The 21,277-nt window shown below is 36.3% G+C and overlaps 1 protein-coding gene across 3 annotated transcripts in view; it reads left to right on the top strand.

Annotated features, from left to right (window-relative positions):
• Window positions 1-21,277, top strand: part of RALGPS2 (Ral GEF with PH domain and SH3 binding motif 2) — a 193,656-nt gene that overhangs the window by 51,833 nt on the left and 120,546 nt on the right. For all 3 annotated transcript variants that reach the window (XM_002809758.6, XM_002809757.6, XM_063716877.1), the window contains exons 2-4: window positions 162-301; window positions 5,999-6,103; window positions 7,141-7,191. In XM_002809758.6, coding sequence (XP_002809804.1) covers window positions 245-301; window positions 5,999-6,103; window positions 7,141-7,191 — 213 coding nt within the window. In that variant the 5' untranslated portion in view covers window positions 162-244. The remainder of the gene's footprint in view (window positions 1-161; window positions 302-5,998; window positions 6,104-7,140; window positions 7,192-21,277) is intronic.

Raw genomic sequence — 21,277 nt, 5'->3', positions numbered from 1 at the left:
CACACAAGATTGTCCTCAGTTTGGATTTAGTGACTGAGCTAAGATAATAGAGTTTAGTGAAGTTGAAATGTTTGTTTCTTGGCATGGTGGTAAGCATGGAGTTGTTTTCTTAAACTTCGAGGAAGACATATGCTTAACTTTTTTTTTTTTTTTTTTTACAGGAATAATGTATTTGTGGCCTTGGACATGAGGCAATCAGTCCTCTGTTGCTGTTAACATAAGGTCAGGGACTGATGAGGAAAGCATGGACCTAATGAACGGGCAGGCAAGCAGTGTCAATATTGCAGCTACTGCTTCTGAGGTAAGATATTTAAGGAGCTTAGGTATAAAGTTTCTTACCTGGCTTTCTAATTTTTCAAGCATTATGTTGGTTCACATACTTAAATCAGAAGTGCATTTAGTGCAGAAGTACATGTGCAGAAATACACATATTTTAACTTTTACTTTAGTGATTCATATGTTCCCTATGCATCATAGGTATACTTAATCCTTATCTACTTAAGATACTTGAAAAATAATGACAAATAATGGTAACTCATAAAACTTTATTTTTAAAAGAAACATAGAATTTCTTTTTAGAGTATTTTTACATTACATCATCCTTGAGGGCAATAATGCAAGTAAGGCAAAGAAAGATTCTTTTACTTGGAATCACTAAATTTTGGACACCATCTAGATCCCTTGATTCCACATATATTAGAGGAAACCAAAGAACCGTTAGGCTGGAATGTTGTAAGGGCTTACTCTGCTGATGTAGTTTAGCATTTAAGATGGAGATGTGAAGACTGAACTAGATGCTCACCCCTCTAGTTAATATATTATGATTGTATTTTTGCCCCAACTTTTTTATTTTTTTCTTTGTGTATAAATCTAGGGAACTTGCCTGCTTTCCTTAATAACTTTAGCATCTGGCTTCTATATTTCTTATTTTTCTCTTAGTATATTGGATGAGAATAATGTTTATGACCCTTTAACACCTTGACCTCAAAGTTCCTTAATAGCCTCAACTCCATTTTGCCCCAGCTAGTTACTTAGGCCTTGATATCACTGAAAATAGTCTAAGTCTGTGGTTTCAATTGTTTTTGTTATATAGATGAGTTATTTTTATCTCTAGCCCTGGCTTCCCTCATGAATTTTATTAAGCATTTTTGATGGACCAGACATTTTAATGTCCAAAAAATCAAGTTTCTTATTACTGTTCTGCTCCACAACCATAAAGAAAATAGTCCAAACCTTTTCTCTAACTTATGTTAATAGCATCGCATTTCCATAGCCATCTAAGTTTAAATCTTTAGATGTGTGGTTTTTTTGTGGTGGGGTTTGAGACAGGGTTTTGCTCTTGTTGCCCAGGCTGAAGTGCAGTGGCACGATCTTGGTCCATTGCAACCTCTGCCTCCCGGGTTCAAGCAGTTCTCCTGCCTCAGCCTCCCCAGTAGCTGGGATTACAGGTGCTTGCCACCACACCTGGCTAGTTTTTGTATTTTTAGTAGAGATGGGGTTTCACCTTGTTGGCCAGGATGGTCTTGAACTCCTGACGTCAGGTGATCCACCTGCCTTGGCCTCCCAAAGTGCTGGAATTATAGATGTGAGCCACTGCATCCGGCCAATGTGTTGTTAATTTTTGCCCACCACAACCATTGTCTCATCATAGCAGAGAGAGTCCGCTAGCAAGACAGAAGTTACAATCTTATATAACATAATCATGGAAGTGACATCTCATCTCCTTTTCCATATTCTGCTGGTTAGAAACAAGTCACAGGTTCTGCCCACACTCAAGGGGAGAGGATCACACAGGGGTGAGAATACCGAGAGATAGAGATCTTTAGCAGCTATCTTAGAGCCTGTCCACTGTGCTTTATGTCTGGGATCCAGTACTTTTCTCCTTATTTCTGTTACTGTACTACCATGTTAGTTTGGTCATTTATTATTTCATGTCTAGATTAGTGCCATGGCCTTTTAGTTGGGTGTTGCACTTATATTTTCTGTTGTTTCTGGTCCTTCAACTGAAATTTAAGATTAGTATTCTTAAAATACAACTCTTAAACTTTATCTTTTCTCAAAACTGTCTGTGGTTCCTCATTGCCTGCTGATTAAATTTAAATGCCCACTCAGCCTTTTATTCAAGACTTTCTTCAAAATGGCCCCAAATTTTTGGATTTAACCCCTACTAATCCTCTACTTGAAACTTAACAGTCTAACGAGAGAATACTATATTTGCTGGTGTCTGTATAAACCATTACATTTTCCTCCTTCTGTCATAACTTTGCCTATACCAATGTTTCTAGCTGGAATTTTTCTTCCCGTTCTGGTGTGTCCCCTCCCCATCACTGCACACACAAAAAGTTTTGTCTTTCAAACATATTTCAAATGCTATGCTTTTAATAAAGCCTCTCCTAATCCCTTAAACAGATGGGAGCTTTCCTATTTTTAAAACTGTCACTTAGAAAAATCTCTTTCTATAATTTTTTCCATAAATTTATACATAGCTTTTTTATATTTACAACCATAGGATTATGTTTATATATATGTTTGTAATATATGTTTGTTTTCTTTGTATATTTATAACCATATTTCTTGAATATGTTATATATATGTATGTATGTGTATATTTTTAACTATATATCCAGCAATACCTGTTCTAGTATCATAGGAAGCAGAATACAAATATTTGTTAAATAAAATAGATCATTTCACTTGTACAAACAATTCTGTTGATTTTACTAAAAGTGAATTAATTACATCAGGCTTCAGAGTAGTATAATTAGCAATTATAAAGTAAGAGTGAAAAAAGTCTGCCCTTTAAATTGTCCATTTATTGTGGCAAGAAAATAAAATTAAAAATCTGTATTTTCCACCTTCTCTCAAATTATAGATCTAGTAACATCAAAGTACAAATTTCTTATAGAAGTGATAAGCTTACAGAATGGATAAAATACTTTATCCTTTCTCAGTACCTTTTATATTTAACCTGTGTTTGAAGTTTCCGTCAGTAGGAGAATTACAGTGAACTTGTTTTCAGACATTTAGAAGACATTTAGAAGTTTCTGAGTCATGCCTTGAATGAATTATTGCTATTCTCCTGGTGGACATTATTGCTTAGTGTCTTATCATTACCAATTTATTGCTGGTATTAGGGAAGCACGTCAAAATGCACACTAGTAATTTTTTAAGCCTCTAATGGCCATTAAGAAGGAAAAAAGAGAAGTGTTTATTCTTTTTGATAAGCAATAAAATTGTCATGATGGTTTACTAACTTGGATGAGTTAAAAACTTGGAGAAAATTACTGATTTATGTTTATGATTCATGTGTTCACCTGACAGAATGCATCTGGTTATTTGGACAGCTATTGGATTAGTGTATACTGCTTAACTGATGTCTATTTGAATACTTAACATTATGAAAAAAATTTTGTATTAGTTTTGGGACATAAAATAATATTGTTGACATACTATAAACTAGTCATAGTTACAGAGATTAAACACAAGAAATAAAATTCCATTTTATTTATGAGACTTGAGGTTTCTGCTTGGATTCATTCACTGGAATTCAGGTTTCTGCTCAGATTTATAAAGAGCTTAGAATTCATCACTCCTGTCCTCACAATAGGAAAAAAGCTAAACAAACAAAATCAATAACTCCTCTTAGCTTTATCAGAGAATTGCTATCACAGAGCACATTTAACAGTGATGCCCTGAAACCTGGAGAGATAGGCAAATAGAGAATCACAGCTTACAGGAGCAGAAGTCAGTGGAGCCACGTAAACCCTAATTGATGAACTGCTGGAGACAGTGTGTGGACTAGCTTGAAAGTTAAAAACTCCTTGGGTGTCCAGTCTTAGGTTCTTGTCTGCCTCTGCTTTTGTGATTTTTATTACCTCTAGGATGCCCACCAGCTTTTCACAGTAAAGACAGAGAAAAATTCCCTTCTGCTTCTAGCAGGAGGAGGAAAGAAGTAGCCATTTTGAAATACACCCAGATAGAAAGTAACCATATTGAAATATGCCCAGAGCATTCTGTTCTCCACCTGCCCTCAAGGGAAACTACTTCACCAGAGCCTAACCTACTTGGGAGAGGAAAAATCCTCAACTTGAAGCCCCTCTAGACTTCTTGTCTCACCTAAGCCGAGCCAGGGGGACAGAGAAGCGTTTGTGAAGGTCACAGTCTGGGGACACACTCAGTGAAAGACTGAAACCTAATCATAGGACTATAGGACACTCCCCCCCAGCACTCCCTCAAATACACACACACACCCTGCCTTCCCCCACCACATCAGCCAGGGCTCCTGTATAATACTAAGATTTCAGCTGAAAGAACTGCAAGGCTCAGACTGTAAGAAGAGATTTCTAGGGAAACCCAAAGACAACAGAGGATAAAAAAATGATACTAGAGGAAATTGAAGACTGAGACACCTATAACAACACCAAATTATAAGCACAGCATAATGCCTAGCATGATAAAAATAAACCCTTACAGTAAAGGCCTATTCAACCTGAGTTCCTGTTACCCAATATACCATTTCTAGCTTTCAACAAAAAATTACAAGCCATGCTAAAGGGCAAGGAAAAAACACAATTTGAAGAGATACATCAAGCAACAGAACCGTACTCATATGGCAGAGATTTCACAATTATCAGACTGGGAGTTAAAATTAACTGTCATTAATACACCAAAGTCTCTAATGAAAAAAAGCGTACAGCATGCGAGAACAAATGGATAATATAGGCAGGGATAGTAAAACTATTAAGAATTGAGAAGAAATGCTAGGATTCAAAAGCACTGTGACAAAAACGAAGAATGCCTTTGGTGAGCTAACCAGTACCAGTAGACTGGTGACCAGTAGACAGCCAAGGAAAGAATCAGTGAACTGGAAGACATGTCAGTAAAACTTCCCAAACTGAAATGCAAAGAGAAAATAGAATGAAAAAAAAAAAAAAACAGAATAGCCCAGGACTGTAGGACAGTGACGAAAGGTGTAGCATATGCATAATGGGAACACCAGAAAGACAAGAGAAAGAAGCAGAAGAAATATTTGAAGTAATAATAGTTGAGAATTTTTTAAAGTTAATTACAGATCCCTTTCTTTGTAATGATCGTGGCTCGATACTTGGTATTTAGCTGCTACTAAAAGGGAGGAAAAGCAAAAATGAGGCATAATGACAAGTGCTTAAAACTAATATATAATAGCTGGTGGGTTGATCTATGTGTACTGTGCTAATTGAAACTTTGATTAATTTTTTTGCTGTTATCTGTAGCCTCATATCCTACCACCATTTAATAGAGCCTGATCTAAATATTCTCATGTTGATGTTCCTCTGAATTTAGCCAACTGATATAGAATATATTATTATGTCATGGCACAGATGAAGTGGAAAATTTTTAACAGTAATAAGATTTTCAGGGCCAAAATCAACCTTTCATTCTATGTATAGCCACAGCATATTCAAACTTGAAACAGTAATTTTTAAGCAGGGAAAACTTAAATTTGTAATATAATAGGAAGAATAGTATTAATTGTACTATCACAAACATATCACATAACTAAGAATGGATTATATGTAACTTTAACAGCATTCTGAATATTTTCTGATAACTTGTGTTATAAAGCTAATTTGTCTTTTTCTTAATAAAAATTAGTTTAAAAAATTTTAAGTAAGTATATAGCCTTCTCCCCTGACTTCCCTCTACCTTATTTGAGAATCATTGAACTAGTTAAAATCATTTATTTCTATAGGAAATGATAGGTTGTCAGGATGAGGAAACTGACACACAAGAAAATGACTCATTCAAGAACCTAAAAATTTAAAGTCACAGTTTTAGATTTCAAGTTGTCTGACCCTTTATCTGGTACTCTAACAACTAAGCAGCATGTTCTGCTCAGCTTTTCTGCAGCATTTGTTAACCTACTGTTTTGTTTTCTCAGTTTTTAAGGCCAATCTAGTTTCTATCACTTGATTGTGAGACAGTATTTAAAAGGCTGAGTTTTCTTTCACTTTAACAGAAAAGTAGCAGCTCTGAATCCTTAAGTGACAAAGGCTCTGAATTGAAGAAAAGCTTTGATGCTGTGGTATTCGATGTTCTTAAGGTTACACCAGAAGAATATGCGGTAAGCCTCCTACCTCTGTCTTCTCCAGTTTTGCACATAATTTACATATTGGTGCTATTGAGTTAGAATTTGTAGGTCCAGAAAAAGAGACAGCTTTTAGAAAGCTGGATATGGGAATTATTGGGGAAAATAGTACAGCTGTGGAGCAAACAGAGGGATGAAGTGGGAAAAGTAAGAAAAGCTGTACATTTTTTTTAGGGCAACTTTGTAAGTTACACTTCAATTTGGTAAGTAGCAATATGTATTTACCATTATGGTAATTGCTTTCATCCCTCTATACCATTTCTCTAAGCCAACTGTATTTTGTTGACATATCTAAGAAACATTTTCACTGTTTTTTTAATTAAAAAATTGAAAAATGAAATATGAAGGTGTTATTAGATGAAAGGTATCTAGAAAAACATTTATTTCTTAATATAAATATATTTGTTTTCTCATTCTCCTTTAATTTGTTAACAGAATATATTGATTTCCTAATGTTAAACCATTCCTGCATTCCAGAGATAAACTGTACTTGGTCATAGCATATTATTCCTTGATAGCGTTGACTTTTGTCTTACATCTATAGCCATAAGTGGGATAGGTCCATAGCATATAAAGCTCTTAGATGTAATGTTGGCTTTAGTGTAGTTTCATTATTTTTTTATAAGTTAGGAAGAAAACCTTTTTAGTAATATCTGATTTTATACCACTGTTTGAGGAGCTGTAATGTAATCATCATAAGAAGAACACTGCTACATGAACTAATAAATCTGGTTTTTATTTTTTGATTATAATTTAATGTGACTGTCCAAATTTTTTAAATTATTTTTATTTTTTAACTTTACACAATTTATCTTCCAAGAAAATATAAATAGGCATGAGATAATTAGAAATAATTCTATTTAATGGTACAGGGGCTAAATTTTGTTTTCCATAAGCCCTTATAAAATTGAGTATTTGGTAATATTTTAGTATAGAATATAATTTTAATTTAGGTTACATGTTATGGTATAGAATTCCAAAGAAGAAATTGTCATTTTTACTTTATATTTCAGGGTCAGATAACATTAATGGATGTTCCAGTATTTAAAGCTATTCAACCAGATGTAAGTAGTTTTGAGAATGTTCTTTTTAAATATAGAAAACGATCAATCTCAAATTAAGTGTTTTAGAAATGTCAAATTATACTTCATATTAATTTTAAAATGTTTGAAGCTTGTGTTGTAACTTATCTACATATTGTTTGGGCCTCAGAAACCCACGTGGCATTCATAGCAATACATTATTGAGTCATAGATAGGACTATACTTGACCCTTGAACAAAGCGGAGGTTAGGAGCATTGACACTTGCTCAGTGAAAACTCTTTCTATAACTTTTGATTCCCCACAAACTTAACTTCAAATAGGCTGATGTTGACCAAAAGCCTTACTGGTAACATAAACAATCAACTAACACATATTTTGTATGTTATATGTATTTTGTACTCGGTTCTTACAATAAACTAGAGAAAAAATGTTACTAAGAAAATCATAAGGAAGAGAAACAATATTTACTATTCGTTAAGTGGAAGCGGATCATCATAAAGATCTTCATCCTCATTATCCTCACATCGAGTAGACTGAGGAAGAAGAGAGATTTGTTCTGCTATCTCAGGGTTGGTAGAGGTGGAAGAAAATCCGTGTATAAGTAGACCCATGTGTTGTTTACAGGTCAGCTGTATTTGAATCATTTTGATTGATTTGGCTTCATTACTTACTGGAGGAAATAGACTTAGGGAAGTTGAATGATTTACCTATTGCTTTGAAGCTTTTTAATGGGAAGATGGAAATTTGAAACTGGGTTTCACCACTAACTCTAGTAATCTTTTCCCTTATATCTTTATTTTATGACTTAATAATATGACTGCGTTGACATTTTGGAGAGAAGAGAAAGGATCAAGAAACACATCTTTTGTTTCAATGAAAACAAAGGGACTGGCATTATGCATCTATCCACTATAAGCATGGGGGGGGTGTGTGTATAGTGTTCCTATCATTTTAACAACCTGAGTATGATGGTATCTCTACTGATGAGGAAACAGTGATAATTGTCTTTGGTACACAAGTAAGTGGTGGAACTGAGTTTCAGACTCTAAAATCTGATTTTTTTTTAACCTCTTATCTAGTATATCAATGTGATTTTGTATTCCAAAACAAAGTCATTGATAATCCTGAAATTCAATACTATAAAATAGATACATTTTTAGTTCTTTTGGGAACAAAATATAGTGTATTCTTTGTGCTATATACAAGTCTGTAGTGGCCCTGAACATTGTAATGACTATGAGTTTCCATTTATGTCTTACATGATTTAGGTAGTGTTAGTCTTGTGATTTTCAAGTAAGTTACTTCCTGTCTTAGTATCTCAAATTCGGTACCTATAAATGAAGGAGTGGGCCGAAATGATCTCTCAGTTCCCATCATTTCCACAATTCTGTGTTTTCCTAACTTTTCCCCCATACCACAGAGGGCTCTCTAAGTAGAACCATTGGATTAGCAACAGAAGAAGAACAATGTATTCTGTAAATAAAGCACAAGAAGAAAATGGCTTTTGTATTTAAATGGCAAAAAGAAAAAACCAGAAATACTTATTTCTTCTCCTCCCTGAAAAAAAAATTAAAAAAATGAAATTCTTTATACAAATTACATTTTTGACCTAAAATTCACCTGTCTTCTTCTTGGGTGTATTTTTTCCTTTTGAATGATCTGCAACAGTTGTATCCTGCTTTATATGAGATTAGTGCTGTCTAGCAGAAATATAGTATAAGCCATTTATATAACTTTGTTTTCTGGTAGCCACATTATAAAGTAAAAAGAAAGATGAAATTGATTTTAATGATTTTATGTAACCTGCTACATACAAAATATTATCGTTTCAATTTGTAATCAGTGTAAAAAATTACTGAGATATCTTACATTCTTTTTTCTCCGCTAAGCTTTCAAGTCCAACATATACAACAATTGCAGTACATCTTTATTTGGAGTAGCTATATTTCAAGTGCTTAGTAGCCATTGGTGGCTAGGAGCTTGGATATTGTTGAAGATCCAGATAATACTACTTGAAGACATAGACTTCACATCTATGGGAATTTTTTATTCCCTTGGGGCATCTGAAAGTACTTTGTGAAACTTAGAAATAAACCTTAAAATTCCCTTGACCTTTACTCCATTTATCTTATCCCATTGATTTTTTTAACCTCCTAAGTATCTTATCTATCCAGTCTATCTCTACTCCCAACACCCCAATGTAAAATACCGTCTTCTCTCAAGTGAATTATTGCAGTGACCTCTTACTTCATCTACCTGCATTTACTTTGACCCCTCTAAATACTTTTTTACCCAGTAGCCATGGTAATCTTTTCAACATCTGTCGTATCTGTTCATGTGATCACTCTGCTTAAAACACTTCATTGGCTTCCTTTTGCTCTGAGGATAAAGAACCATCTTAATATGGTCTACAGATCTCTTCACAGTTTTACCTTTTTCTACCTTCTGCAACCCCATCTTACATCTTTCCTATCTTTCTGGTCTAAGGTATACTAGCCTTCCTTTAGCCCCTCTCACCACTGAGCCTGTGCACATCCTAATTAACTTCTACTCATCTTTCAGTTCTCAGCTCTAGTTTGACTTTATCAGGTAAGGTTTGTTTGTCTTTCTACAGGGTCACCTAGCACTCTACTTTTTCACTGGCCACGTCAATTGCAATTTTAAATTTGTGTTGTGATTCAACAAATATTTACTGGATGCCTATTGTATGCCTATTATATGCAATTTAAAACATCTAGTTTAGTTGCTGACAGTATAGCAGTAAGCCAACACTAAAATTCCTGCCCTCATGGATCTGATATTTGAGTGAGGTTAGCTATGCAGTGTCATGAAAAACATAAAGCAGAGAGAAGAGAATAGGAAGTGTGAGGGTAGTGGGAGTTGCAACTTTAGATAGGATGATCAGGAAGACCTTACTGAGAAGATGACATCTGTGTTAAGGCCTAAAGGAGGTGAGTGAGAGAGCAAGCCATATGAGTGTTTGGGGAAATAGTACTCCAGGCAAAGGGAAAGCCGGGGCAAAGGCCAGTGAGCTACAGTGAGTGAGCAAGGGAGGGAATGTACTAGAAGATGAGAGGTAGGGTGAGGGCTAGATGGTGTGGGGCCCTGAACACCATTGTGAAAAAGATGGGAAGCCATTAGAGAGTTGTGAGCAGAGAAGTGACATTTTCTGCGTTAGGTTTTAAGTCGCTCTTTTTTTTCTCTTCTCTTCTTTCTTTCTTTCTTTTTTTTTTTTTTTTTTTTTTTTTTTTTTTGACAATCTTGCTCTGTCACCCAGGCTGGAATGCAGTGCAGTGGTGTGATCTCAACTTACTGCAACCTCTGCCTCCCGGGTTCAAGTGATGATCCTACCTCAGCCTCCCTAGTAGCTAGGACTCCAGGTGCATGCCACCACGCCTTGCTAATTTTTGTATTTTTAGTAGAGACAGGGTTTCACCATGTTGGCCAGGCTGGTCTCAAACTCCTGGCCTCAAGTGATCCACCCGCCTTGGCCTCCCCAAATGCTGGGATTACAGGCGTGAGCCACTGTGCCCGGCCTTAAGCAGCTCTTTCAGACTGCTGACTAGGATATGTGGCAAAGTGAGCATAGGGGAAGAAGAGGTGTTACCAAGGACTGAATCAAGGAGACCACATGAGAGATGAAGGTGGCTTAGATCAGGGTGGGAATGGAAGAGATAAATGAGAAGTTGCCAGACGTTGTATGTGAAACAAGAGTCGAGGATGACACCAAGGTTTTTGGCCTGAAGCCAGATGCATGTAGTTGATATTCTCTGGGATGAAAAATTATTATTGTTGTCCTATACAACTCCTGGGGCTGCTATTCATATAAAATATAATGTACAATGCACCCTTGTGGAGAAAGGCTAGAGGAACAGATTTTGCAGGAGTTTGGCTTTGGACATACTTATTTTGACATGCCTGTTAGACAGCCAAGGAGAATGTTGAGTTAGGGAATGCATACTGGCGTATATTTCCAGTCCAGTCTAGAAATATAAGTTTGGGAGATGTCAGTGTAAAGGTGGTATTTAAAAGTGTGGGTGAGATTATCAAGAGAGTGAATACAGGTACTTGATTTGCTTGCCTCTCCACCAGATTTTAAGCTACATGAAGGCAGAGACTGACAATTTTTGCTTACCATTTTATCTGACTGGCACATAGTGGAAGCTCAATATTTAGAATGAGAGGATGAACATAGTATTTAGTAAATGTCTGCCCAATGAGAGAGTGTTTTTAAAAATTGACAACAGTAACTGTTGGAAGAAATGATGTAGCACCAAAATACTTTTAGTTCTTTTTTTGGAGACGGGGTCTGGCTCTGTTCCCCAGGTTGTAGTGCAGCGGCGCAATGACGGCTCACTGCAGCCAGGACCTCCCAGGCCCAAACGATCCTCCCACCTCAGCCTCCCGAGTAGCTGGGACCATACACATGTGACACCATGCCTGGCTAATTTTTTATTTTATTTTTTTAGAGACAGGGTCTCGTTATGCTGCCCAGGCTGGTCTCAAACTCCAAGGCTCGAGTGATCCTTTTGCCTTGGCCTGCCAAAGTGCTGGGTTACAGGTGTGAGCCACTGCGCCCAGCCAAAATATTCTTAATGTATTAGTCTCATGTGAACACTAAGAGTGTATTAAATCTGGCCAGTATGAAAAGGGCTTTGTTATCTGGCAGAAAAATGTTTTTAAAATTTAGTGTGATATATTAAAGACATATAACAAAGCATAGTAAATAATAAGATAAATTCCTGTGTACCTAACCAGTACTGATAAAGGCTTTCTGCATTCTCCCACCAAGGTAATCACCATCCAGTAGGGGTCTGTATCATTCCTGTCTATTTAGTCTTATTTTTTCTTTATGTACAGGTATCCCTTAACGCGTGCTATTGCAGTTTTAAATATTTTATGTAGATGGTGTTCTGTTGTTTTGGTCTTTTTAGCATGCTTTTGATGTTCTTGTCTTCTTAGCATGCTTTTGATGTTCAACATTGTTGACTGACATCTATGTTGATATATACACTTTAATGCATTAATCACTGGATTATAGAGCATCTTTAAATTTTTAATCAACTATTGCTAATTTGTTTTCCAAAATGATTGTACAGATATTGTTTATTATGTCAAAACTCTTGCTACTGATAAGTTAAAAATAGATTGTTTAACCTATGATGGCAGCCAGTTTAGTGTATTAGTCTTTATTAACATAAAATGATGTCCCTTTATATAGTATACATTAGAATATTACCTTCACTGGAGGATAAAGAAATTCTTACTGTTAAATCAAAATTAAACCTCAGATATTATGAAAAGATATTGGTTATAACTGAGTCTATAACTAGTAAATTAATTTTATGTTTCTGTCCATTATATCAATATTCAGGTCTCTACTTCGTATATAATTGTATATTAAAACTATACATATACTTTATAAAACTGTTTAAAAGATCTTCAGTGTATTTTGTTTTTGTTTTTTGAGACAGAGTCTCACTGTATTGCCCAGGCTGGATTGCAGTGGCATGATCACGGCCCACTGCATCCTTAATCTCCTGGGCTCAAGCGGTTTTCTCACCTCAGCCTGCCAAGAATCTAAGACTAAAGGCATACACCACCACACCTGCCTAATTTTTTTTTTTTTTTTTGGGGGGGTAGAGACAAGGTCTTACTACGTTGCCCAGGCTGGTCTTGAATGCCTGGGCTCAAGCGATCCCCCCGCCTCGGCTTCCCAAAGTGCTCGGATTACCAGTGTGAGCCAGCACACCAGGCTGAAAACTATTTGAATCAATGCTCATTTTTGTGTTTCCACATGTAACATTATTTTAAGTGATGGTTTATTTATATTAAAATATGAACTAAATTTCAATTTTGAAGAATATAGATTCTGAATCCAACTATGTGGTATAGTGATTTTAGTTGCAGATTGGTGATTAAACTACGCAAGTCTCAGCTTTCAATAATGTAGACAGTTTCTGGTTACATATAATATATATCTCCCACTCCTGATTTAATTTCCTAAGTAGGACCTGGTAATTCTTAACTAGTTTATGGAATTCTGCATTTTCAACTCTCGTATGTCAAGCAGAATTTAGCTAAACGTGTTCTACCTAAACTCGTTCTTGACTTGAAGGAAGAAACTATAGGGCAACTATAAGAAGTACAGTTGTTTGCTCAGAAATAAAGCTGCTTACCTACAATGTCTGTTGTACTATGTATCTCAGAATTGCTCGGGGGAAAAAAAGAAAAATTCCAAGTCTTTTATTTCACTGTAGAAACTGTCTTATCTCTGAAGTGTTAAAAATTATTTTTCTTTGTACAAAGATTGTCCTTAGTCATTGATAAAATACTGGATGAGTAAAATCACATCTTTAAAAGCAGTTCTAAAGCAAACATAATGCTAAGCCTGGTTTTTCTCCAATTCTGTAACACACTTGAAATTACCTCGGATTGAAGAACAAGAAAACAGATTTTGGTACTTTATTTTCTAGTTGTTTTGTGTAATGATAGAGAAGAAAGGCAAATATGTTTACCAAGGAGAAGAATTCACCATTAAACTTCACCAGTCATTTTAAAAACTACTTAGTAGGAATCTAATTACGTAGAAAAAAAGTTCAGTCATATTTTGTTAAGTTTTTTAAGGTTCTCTGAGTGCTCTGAACCATCCATTTTTAATACAATTGAGAAACCAAAAATTCAGCCTTTCCACTACTTTCTCTGTCCTTCTTCTCCTGTTCTCCAGTATCTCCCATTGACTTTACCTCTTAAATTTTCTCCCCTTCTTTTCTCCTGTCAACTCTGAAGCATATTTATTGAAAGAATAAAATGCTATTACAAGGCTGCAGCTCATTGGCTCTAGAAATAGGAGTATTCTTTAGTGTCTGTCTGTGGTTGTTGGGACTGAGATTGGTCTCAATAACCTGACAGCTCCCTCTCCACCCCTGGCCTCAGTACTGTGCCCTGGTGTTTCCATACTGGTGCTGCAGAAATCCTAAGATGTTCCATTTGTCCATTGGCCCAAGCTGCATGACCAAATTTGGATACTTCTATGGATAGTGATCCCTTTCACACAAAACCTTGGTTTTTACTGTTCCCCCTTCCTCTCGATATGTAGTCTTTTAGTGGTGGGGAGAAAATACAATAACATGGTTGTAACTGTAAACTGTAATTATAGTGATTATAAAGAAGGGGAAAAGTTCCATCATATGTATTCAACCACTATTAATATACTCTTGCAACTCTTACTTTCACACAGTTGCTCTCTCACTTTCCTTCTTTTCTTTTTCAGTTTAAAGCAGTTTTGAAGACAAATTGCCATATATTTTGCTGCTGCCCCTCCCCCTTTGTAAAATCAGTGTCCAACACACAGCACTCTGAATGGGTGCTCAATAAATCCTTAATTACTTAATTTCACTTATTTTAAAATTTTTTTAAAAGCCCTTTGAATTACAGAAGATAATTTTTTAGCGGCCAAACCATAAGAGCAAGGAGCCAGAAGACTTGTATTTTTGTTTCAGCTTTGCCATTTATAAATTGTGCTGCTAATACAATCTATTTCTTGTCTTTGGCCTTGAAATTTTTTAAAAATCTAAATAAAGGGTATTTAAACTGGTTGATCTTTAAAATATTTTATAGATCTCTGAGAAATTCCTGGAAGTGGGTAATTTCAGAGTTGAGCTGCAGTTAGTAGTTACAAGGCTTTAATATTTAATAAATAAGAATTTTGATCAAAACTGCAGGGGTCTTTTTTTTAAGAGATGGGGTCTCTCAATGTTGCCCAGACTGGTCTTGAACTCCTGGGCTCAAGTGATCCTCCCCCCTCAGCCTCCCAGAGTGCTGGGATTACAGGCGTCAGCCACCATGCCCAGCCCAGGAGTCTTAATAGGTGATAAAGGTTGGGGGGTTGTCACAGGTCAAGCATGTACAGATTGCGGTCTGTCATCCCCTGTCGAGAATATAAATTCCATGTGGGCAGGAATCTTTGACTGTTCCATTCACTGATATCTCTAGCACCTTAGAATAATACCTTCTCACCTGTTTACTATTAGAGATTGATAAGTGACCATTTCAAAACTTCATACTGTATAGCCTGTAGGCATATGATCTCCCATTGTTTATCATTTTGGAGTCATTTTTGCAAAAGTGTTATCCACCCAATGTGACTTTTATAAAATAGCATCCTTTCTGCAGAAACAGGAGTTTTTTCCTTCCCATAATTTAGGCTCTATTTTCAGGTTTCTTCCCTAGTATGAATTTTCCAATGCTGAGTAAGGCAGAAGTTTTGCCAAAGGATTCTGTAGTTTCATTAATTTCTAGTATGATTTTTGGTATTCAGTCAAAGCTCAGCACTTATTAAAGCTTTCCCATATTTCTTATATACATAGTTCACCTCAATATGATTTCTCTTTTGATCATGAAGGTTTGCTTTATTTTCCCTTCTCTTTCCCTTCTTTCCCTTTTCTTTTTTTGAGACATGATCTCACACTGTCGCCCAGCTGGGGAGCAGTGACGTGATCTCGGTTCACTGCAACCTCTGCTTCCTGGGTTCAAGTGATTCTCATGCTTCAGCCTCCAGAGTAGCTGGGACTACAGGCGCATGCCACCACACCCAGCTAATTTTTGTATTTTTTGGTAGAGACAGGGTTTCACCATGTTGGTCAGGCTGGTCTCAAACTCGTGACCTAAAGTGAGCTGCCTTGGCCTCCCAAAGTGCTGGGATTACAGGTGTGAGCCACCACACCTGGCTTAGATTGTTTTCTTTTAGAAGGCTCTTACACATTTATTTATAGGGCTTCTCTCCAGTGTGAGTTATTTCATGTTGCAGAAGCATTGACTGTATTCTGAAGGTTTTTCCATGTTATTACATTTATAGGATTTTTGTTTTAGATTTTTGTCTATTATAAATTCTTGGATGTTCTATAAAGCTTGTATTTCTTCAGAAGGCATTGCTACATTGATTACACTAATAGGGTTTCTCTTCAGAATGAACTTTCTGTTACTAAGCACAGGGTGAGTTATGACAAAAAGGTGGTTTGCAGTGCAGTTTTCTTTCCAGTAGCAATTCTCTGTGCTTTTAATAAGCCTTAAGTAGGAGATCAACTGTGCTTGAAATTTGTGCTGTAGTTATTACATTGGATAATGTTTGCCTCTTTTATGAGGGTCTCAAGTATTCATAAAGTGACAGGCTATATCTGAAAGTCTGACATATAGAGCATTCACAGAACATTTTAGGCTGGGCGTGGTGGCTCACGCCTGTAATCTCAGCACATTGGAAGGCTGAGCCAGGTGGATCACTTGAGGCTAGGAGTTCAAGACCAGCCTGGCCAACATGGAGAAACCCCATCTCTACTAAAAATACAAAAATTAGCCAAGCATGGTGGTGCATGCCTGTAATTCCAGCTACTCGGGAGGCTGATACACAAGAATCGCTTGAACCAGGGAGGTGGAGGTTGCAGTGAGCCGAGATTGTGCCACTGCACTCCAGCCTGGGTGTTGGAGTGAGACTCTGTCTCAAAAAAAAAAAAAAAGCAAAGAAGAAAGTTTTATACTCTGTTTATTCTCATAGATCAATACATTAAGTCAGTCATTTAGATTATATCAACAAACAGACATTAAATACAAAAAATAATAAGCCCCTCTGTATAACTGGGATCACTAGGATTTACTAGGGATCAAGGAAGAATGTTGGTTAAATGAGGGAAAGTACGTAATAGATAATTCTGAATCTTATTAATTAAAATATTTCTTGTTTGTTTGTTTGTTTGTTTTTTGAGACAAAGTCTTACTCTGTTGCCCAGGCTGGAGTGCAGTGGTGCGATCTTGGCTCACTGCAACCTCTGCCTCAGCCTCCTGAGTAGCTGGGATTACAGGTGTGCTACCATCACATCTGGCTAATGTATTTTTAGTAGAGATGGGGTTTCACCATGTTGGCCAGGCTTGTCTCGAACACCTAACCTAAGGTGATCCACCCACCTCAGCCTCCCAAAGTGCTGGATTACAGGTGTAGCCACCACACCTGGCCTGTATCTTATTAAAATATTTCAGAAAAATTTAACAATTGAGATATTTCCGACAGTATATAGAAAAAGCTTCTCTGTGCAAACCTTCTAGTGTATGTCAAGATAATATAATCTTGGAAATATCCAAAGTTCCAGCATCAGGAATATCATAATTCTATCCTTGTTTTAATGAAAATTAATCATTTGCCTTAAAATTAAAATATAAACAATTAATAAATATAATGAGAGATTTGAAGAAAGCAAAGAAGACTTGTAGACTTGAAATTGTTCTGCGATACAGACCAGAATAAACCAACTGCTGTGTTAGAAGCAAGTTGCAGCTGTTTTGTCAGTTTGTATTACTGCTATTCATCACTGTGAACTTCTTTAATATATAGTAAGGTAAGGCTTAGATTAGGATTAAGGAAGGTAGAGAAGAAAAGTGTTGTTTGGTAGTGTAGGTGTATATGACATCAGAGATAGGAAAAGAAAGCTCCTGCCTGTATCTGTGATCTCATTATACGGACAGCTTTAACATATTGGGAGGAAGGAAGAGAAAAGAGGATGTGAGTACATTAGAAAATAGAAGGGAATTTTTTTTCTATATATATATCTTAATACTTAGGAGTTAGTTTTAAAGTTTATTTTGTGGGTTAAGATATAGAAATAGTAGTGAGCACTTCATGTGTGACTGAGACTTCTTTGTAGATAACCATATTAGGCTGAATGCTAATGGATATACCGTATTCCTCTGAAGCTGTCCTCTTTTGAGCACAGAGATGTCTCAGTAATAATTATCTTCTCTTTGTTAGGATCTCCCAGCCCCATTGCCCTCTCCCTGCCTCCAGTCATTTACAGATTCCATTGCTTTTTCTTTTCTTCCCTCAGTCTCTATCTACATACTAGTCTATATTGGCCTTTTCTCTCTTCTATCTGTAGGTATCCCTACAACATCACCCTTAGAACATTCCTTTTAAGAGTATTGGAACCTACAAGATGAAATTTAGATCAAGAATTTCTTTGCATAACAAACCTACAAGATATAAGGAAGCTGTGACTTCTGTGAATTCAGTAATTCTTTCATAGTGTAGGTGGTCATCAGTTGTGGGATCTTGCCCTCCCTGTGCTTCCAAAATAAATGCAAGTGAAAATTGGGCTTACTAGTTTCATAGTTTAAAATTAAAATACACTTATAATGACTGTTAAGAAATTGCCTTTATATATGATTTACTATTTGAAGATTTCTCTTTACTACGTGATTTTAAAATTGCAAGTTAAATCCATTGGAACAAATTTTAAGGGGTGTCAAGGCTGCTAAATTTCATTTAGCCTTTGCTAAAATGGAGGCTTATTTACATAGTATACTCAAAACAGTTTTATTCCTAAGTCATACTCTTGAAAAAAGCATCCTTTGAGTTGTTGAGTTTACTTCAACCTTTTGATGTTCGTATGAGATATTTTAGTATAGACTAACTCTTGACCAGGCTGAACTGTCAATATGCAAGATGGCATCTGTGGCATAATTTATCTCCTGGATTGTATTCTAGCGTGACTTGGAGGAAGATCTTAGAATCTGAAACAGAAAGAGATAGAGACAAAGGGAAAAGCAATTTTTTTTTTTTTTTTAATCACAGAGAAATTTAGCAGCTCTTGAGAGGTAGAGGTGGGGCAGGGCAAAATTCCTTTAATGCTAGGTAACCATAAATCCATGTCAAAGTTTAAGAAGAAATAGTAGGTTAGTTCTTGGGAGTCCCAGTGCAATTTTAGCTTCATAATTCATTATGTAGTTTTGTTTTTATTGCTGTTTTTTAACTTTTTATTTTGAGATAATAGATTCACAGGAAGTTGCAACAAAATAGTACAGAGATAATTAGAGGCCCATAGGAAGTTACAAAAGTAGTCCAGAAAAGTCCCATTTACTTACTCTTCATTCAGTTTTCCTCAGCAGTTACATCTTACATAACTGTAGTACAATATCAAAACCAAGAAATTGATATTTTTATAATACATGTCTGTATAATTCTGTGATTTTTGTCATATATGTAGATTTATCTAACCACTACCTAAGTCAAGATTCAGAACTATTGCATCACCACAAAGATCTCTCCCTGTGCTACTTCTTTATAGTCACACCCATCACATTACTCCTCTCCTACTTACTCTTCACCAGCCTTAACCCTGGCAGCCACAAATCTGTTCTTCATCTTGTTGAACTGTGAGAATCCACTCATACACATATTTTTTTCAATAAATATTTTGGAAATTTTGTCTTGAAGATTTGCAACAATTTGTAAAAAAAAAAAAAAAAACTTACCACATAGCTTAGAAATATCAAAAAAAAATTAAGAAAAAGGGATGGCATGAATGTATAAAATATATGTAGATACTAGTCTATTTTATCTTTTACTACCTTGAGATGTATCCAAATGTATTAAGAAAAGTTAATATTTATCAAGACTTATGCATACAAAGACATTGTGTTCTGCCATATGCGGTTGAGAGAACTATTAAGAAACATAAAGATGCAGTATTAAGTCATAACTGCATAAAATTAACTGTAGTGCATACCATTCTGTTGTAGTAATTTTGTAACCACCTCATGTTGCTATTACAGTGAGCTCAAGTGTTGAGAGTATCTGCTGAAAATGATGATGCTAATCATCTCCACATGAGCAGTTCCTCTCTCCAGTAAATTGTGTTATCACGGTAAAATGTGATCTCTCACTGTGTTTAGTGCAATATCCTAACCTTGAATAATACCATGAGACCCATAAGAAGTACCATTAGTGGTGGTGGAAGTGCTTCTAAGAAGCAGAGAAAAGTTACGACATTACAAGAACAAGTTAAATTGCTTGAAATGTACCATAGATTGAGGTCTGCAGCTGCAGTTGTCTGCCATTTCAAGATAAATGAATCCAGTGTAAGGAGCATTGTTTTTTTCTTTCCTTTTTTTTTTCAAAAAAGGAAATTTGTGAAGTCATCACTTTTCATACACCAGCAGGTATGGAAACCCCACACTTTTTGTGAAATATTGTGTCTTTTATCAGGTATTGAAAATGCAGCTTTTTAAACGGGTCCAGGATTTCTATAAGAAAGTATATCCATAGCCTCAAATATGATTAAAGAAAAAGCAAAGTTATTATATGACAACTTAAAAGGAAGGTGAAGTATCTAAAGCTGGAGAATTTAGTGCCAGCAAAGGATGGTTTGATAATTTTAGAAAGAAGTTTTGCTTAAAAAATGTCAAGATAACAGGAGAAGCAGCTTCGCCTACCAAGCAGCAGCAGACAGGCTTCCAGACACCATTGAGAAAATCATTGAGGAGAATGGGTATCTGCTTGAACAAGTTGCTGTTGTTGTTGTTTTGAGATGGAGTCTTGCTTTGTCGCCCAAGCTAGAGTGCAGTGGCGCGATCTCCACTCACTGCAACCTCCACCTCCTGGGTTCAAGTGATTCTCCTGCCTCAGACTCTTGAGTAGCTGGGATTACAGGCACATGCCACCATGCCTGGCTAATTTTTTGTATTTTTAGTAGAAACAGGGTTTCACCATGTTGGCCAGGCTGGTCTTGAACTCCTGACCTCATGATCCGTCTGCCTCGACCTCCCAAAGTGCTGGGATTACAGGCCATTGCACCCAATCCGAACAAGTTTTTAATACAGATGAAAGTGTCCTACTCTGGAAAAAAAAAAAAAGCCACAAAGGACATATATTAGCAAGGAAGAGAGGCAAGCACCACAATTTAAGGCAGATGGGGATAGGCTAACTCTACTGTTTTGTGCAATTGCGGTTGGGTTTATGATCAGGACTGCCCTTACCTATAAAGCTGCTAAACCCTGAGTCTTGAAGGGAAAAGGTAAACACCAGCTGCCAGTCTTTGGATGTAAAATAATAAAGCCTGGAAAATGAGAACCCCTTTTCTGGATTGGTTCCATTGATGCTTTGTCTCTGAAGCCAGGAAGAACCCTGCTAATAAGGGGCTGCCTTTTAAAGTTCTTTTGATTCTGAGCAATGCGCCTGGCCACCCAGAGCCCCATGTGTTCAACACCAAAGGCTCATTATACGCAATACTTCATGAAAAGGATTGTCAGTGATGAGGAAGAGAACCCTTATATAGAACATCA

Source organism: Pongo abelii, chromosome 1, assembly GCF_028885655.2.
Source record: "Pongo abelii isolate AG06213 chromosome 1, NHGRI_mPonAbe1-v2.0_pri, whole genome shotgun sequence".
NCBI classification, from domain to species: Eukaryota; Metazoa; Chordata; class Mammalia; order Primates; family Hominidae; genus Pongo; species Pongo abelii.
The sequence above is the reverse complement of the archived record's forward strand: the minus strand, read 5'-3'. Positions and strand labels throughout refer to the sequence as shown.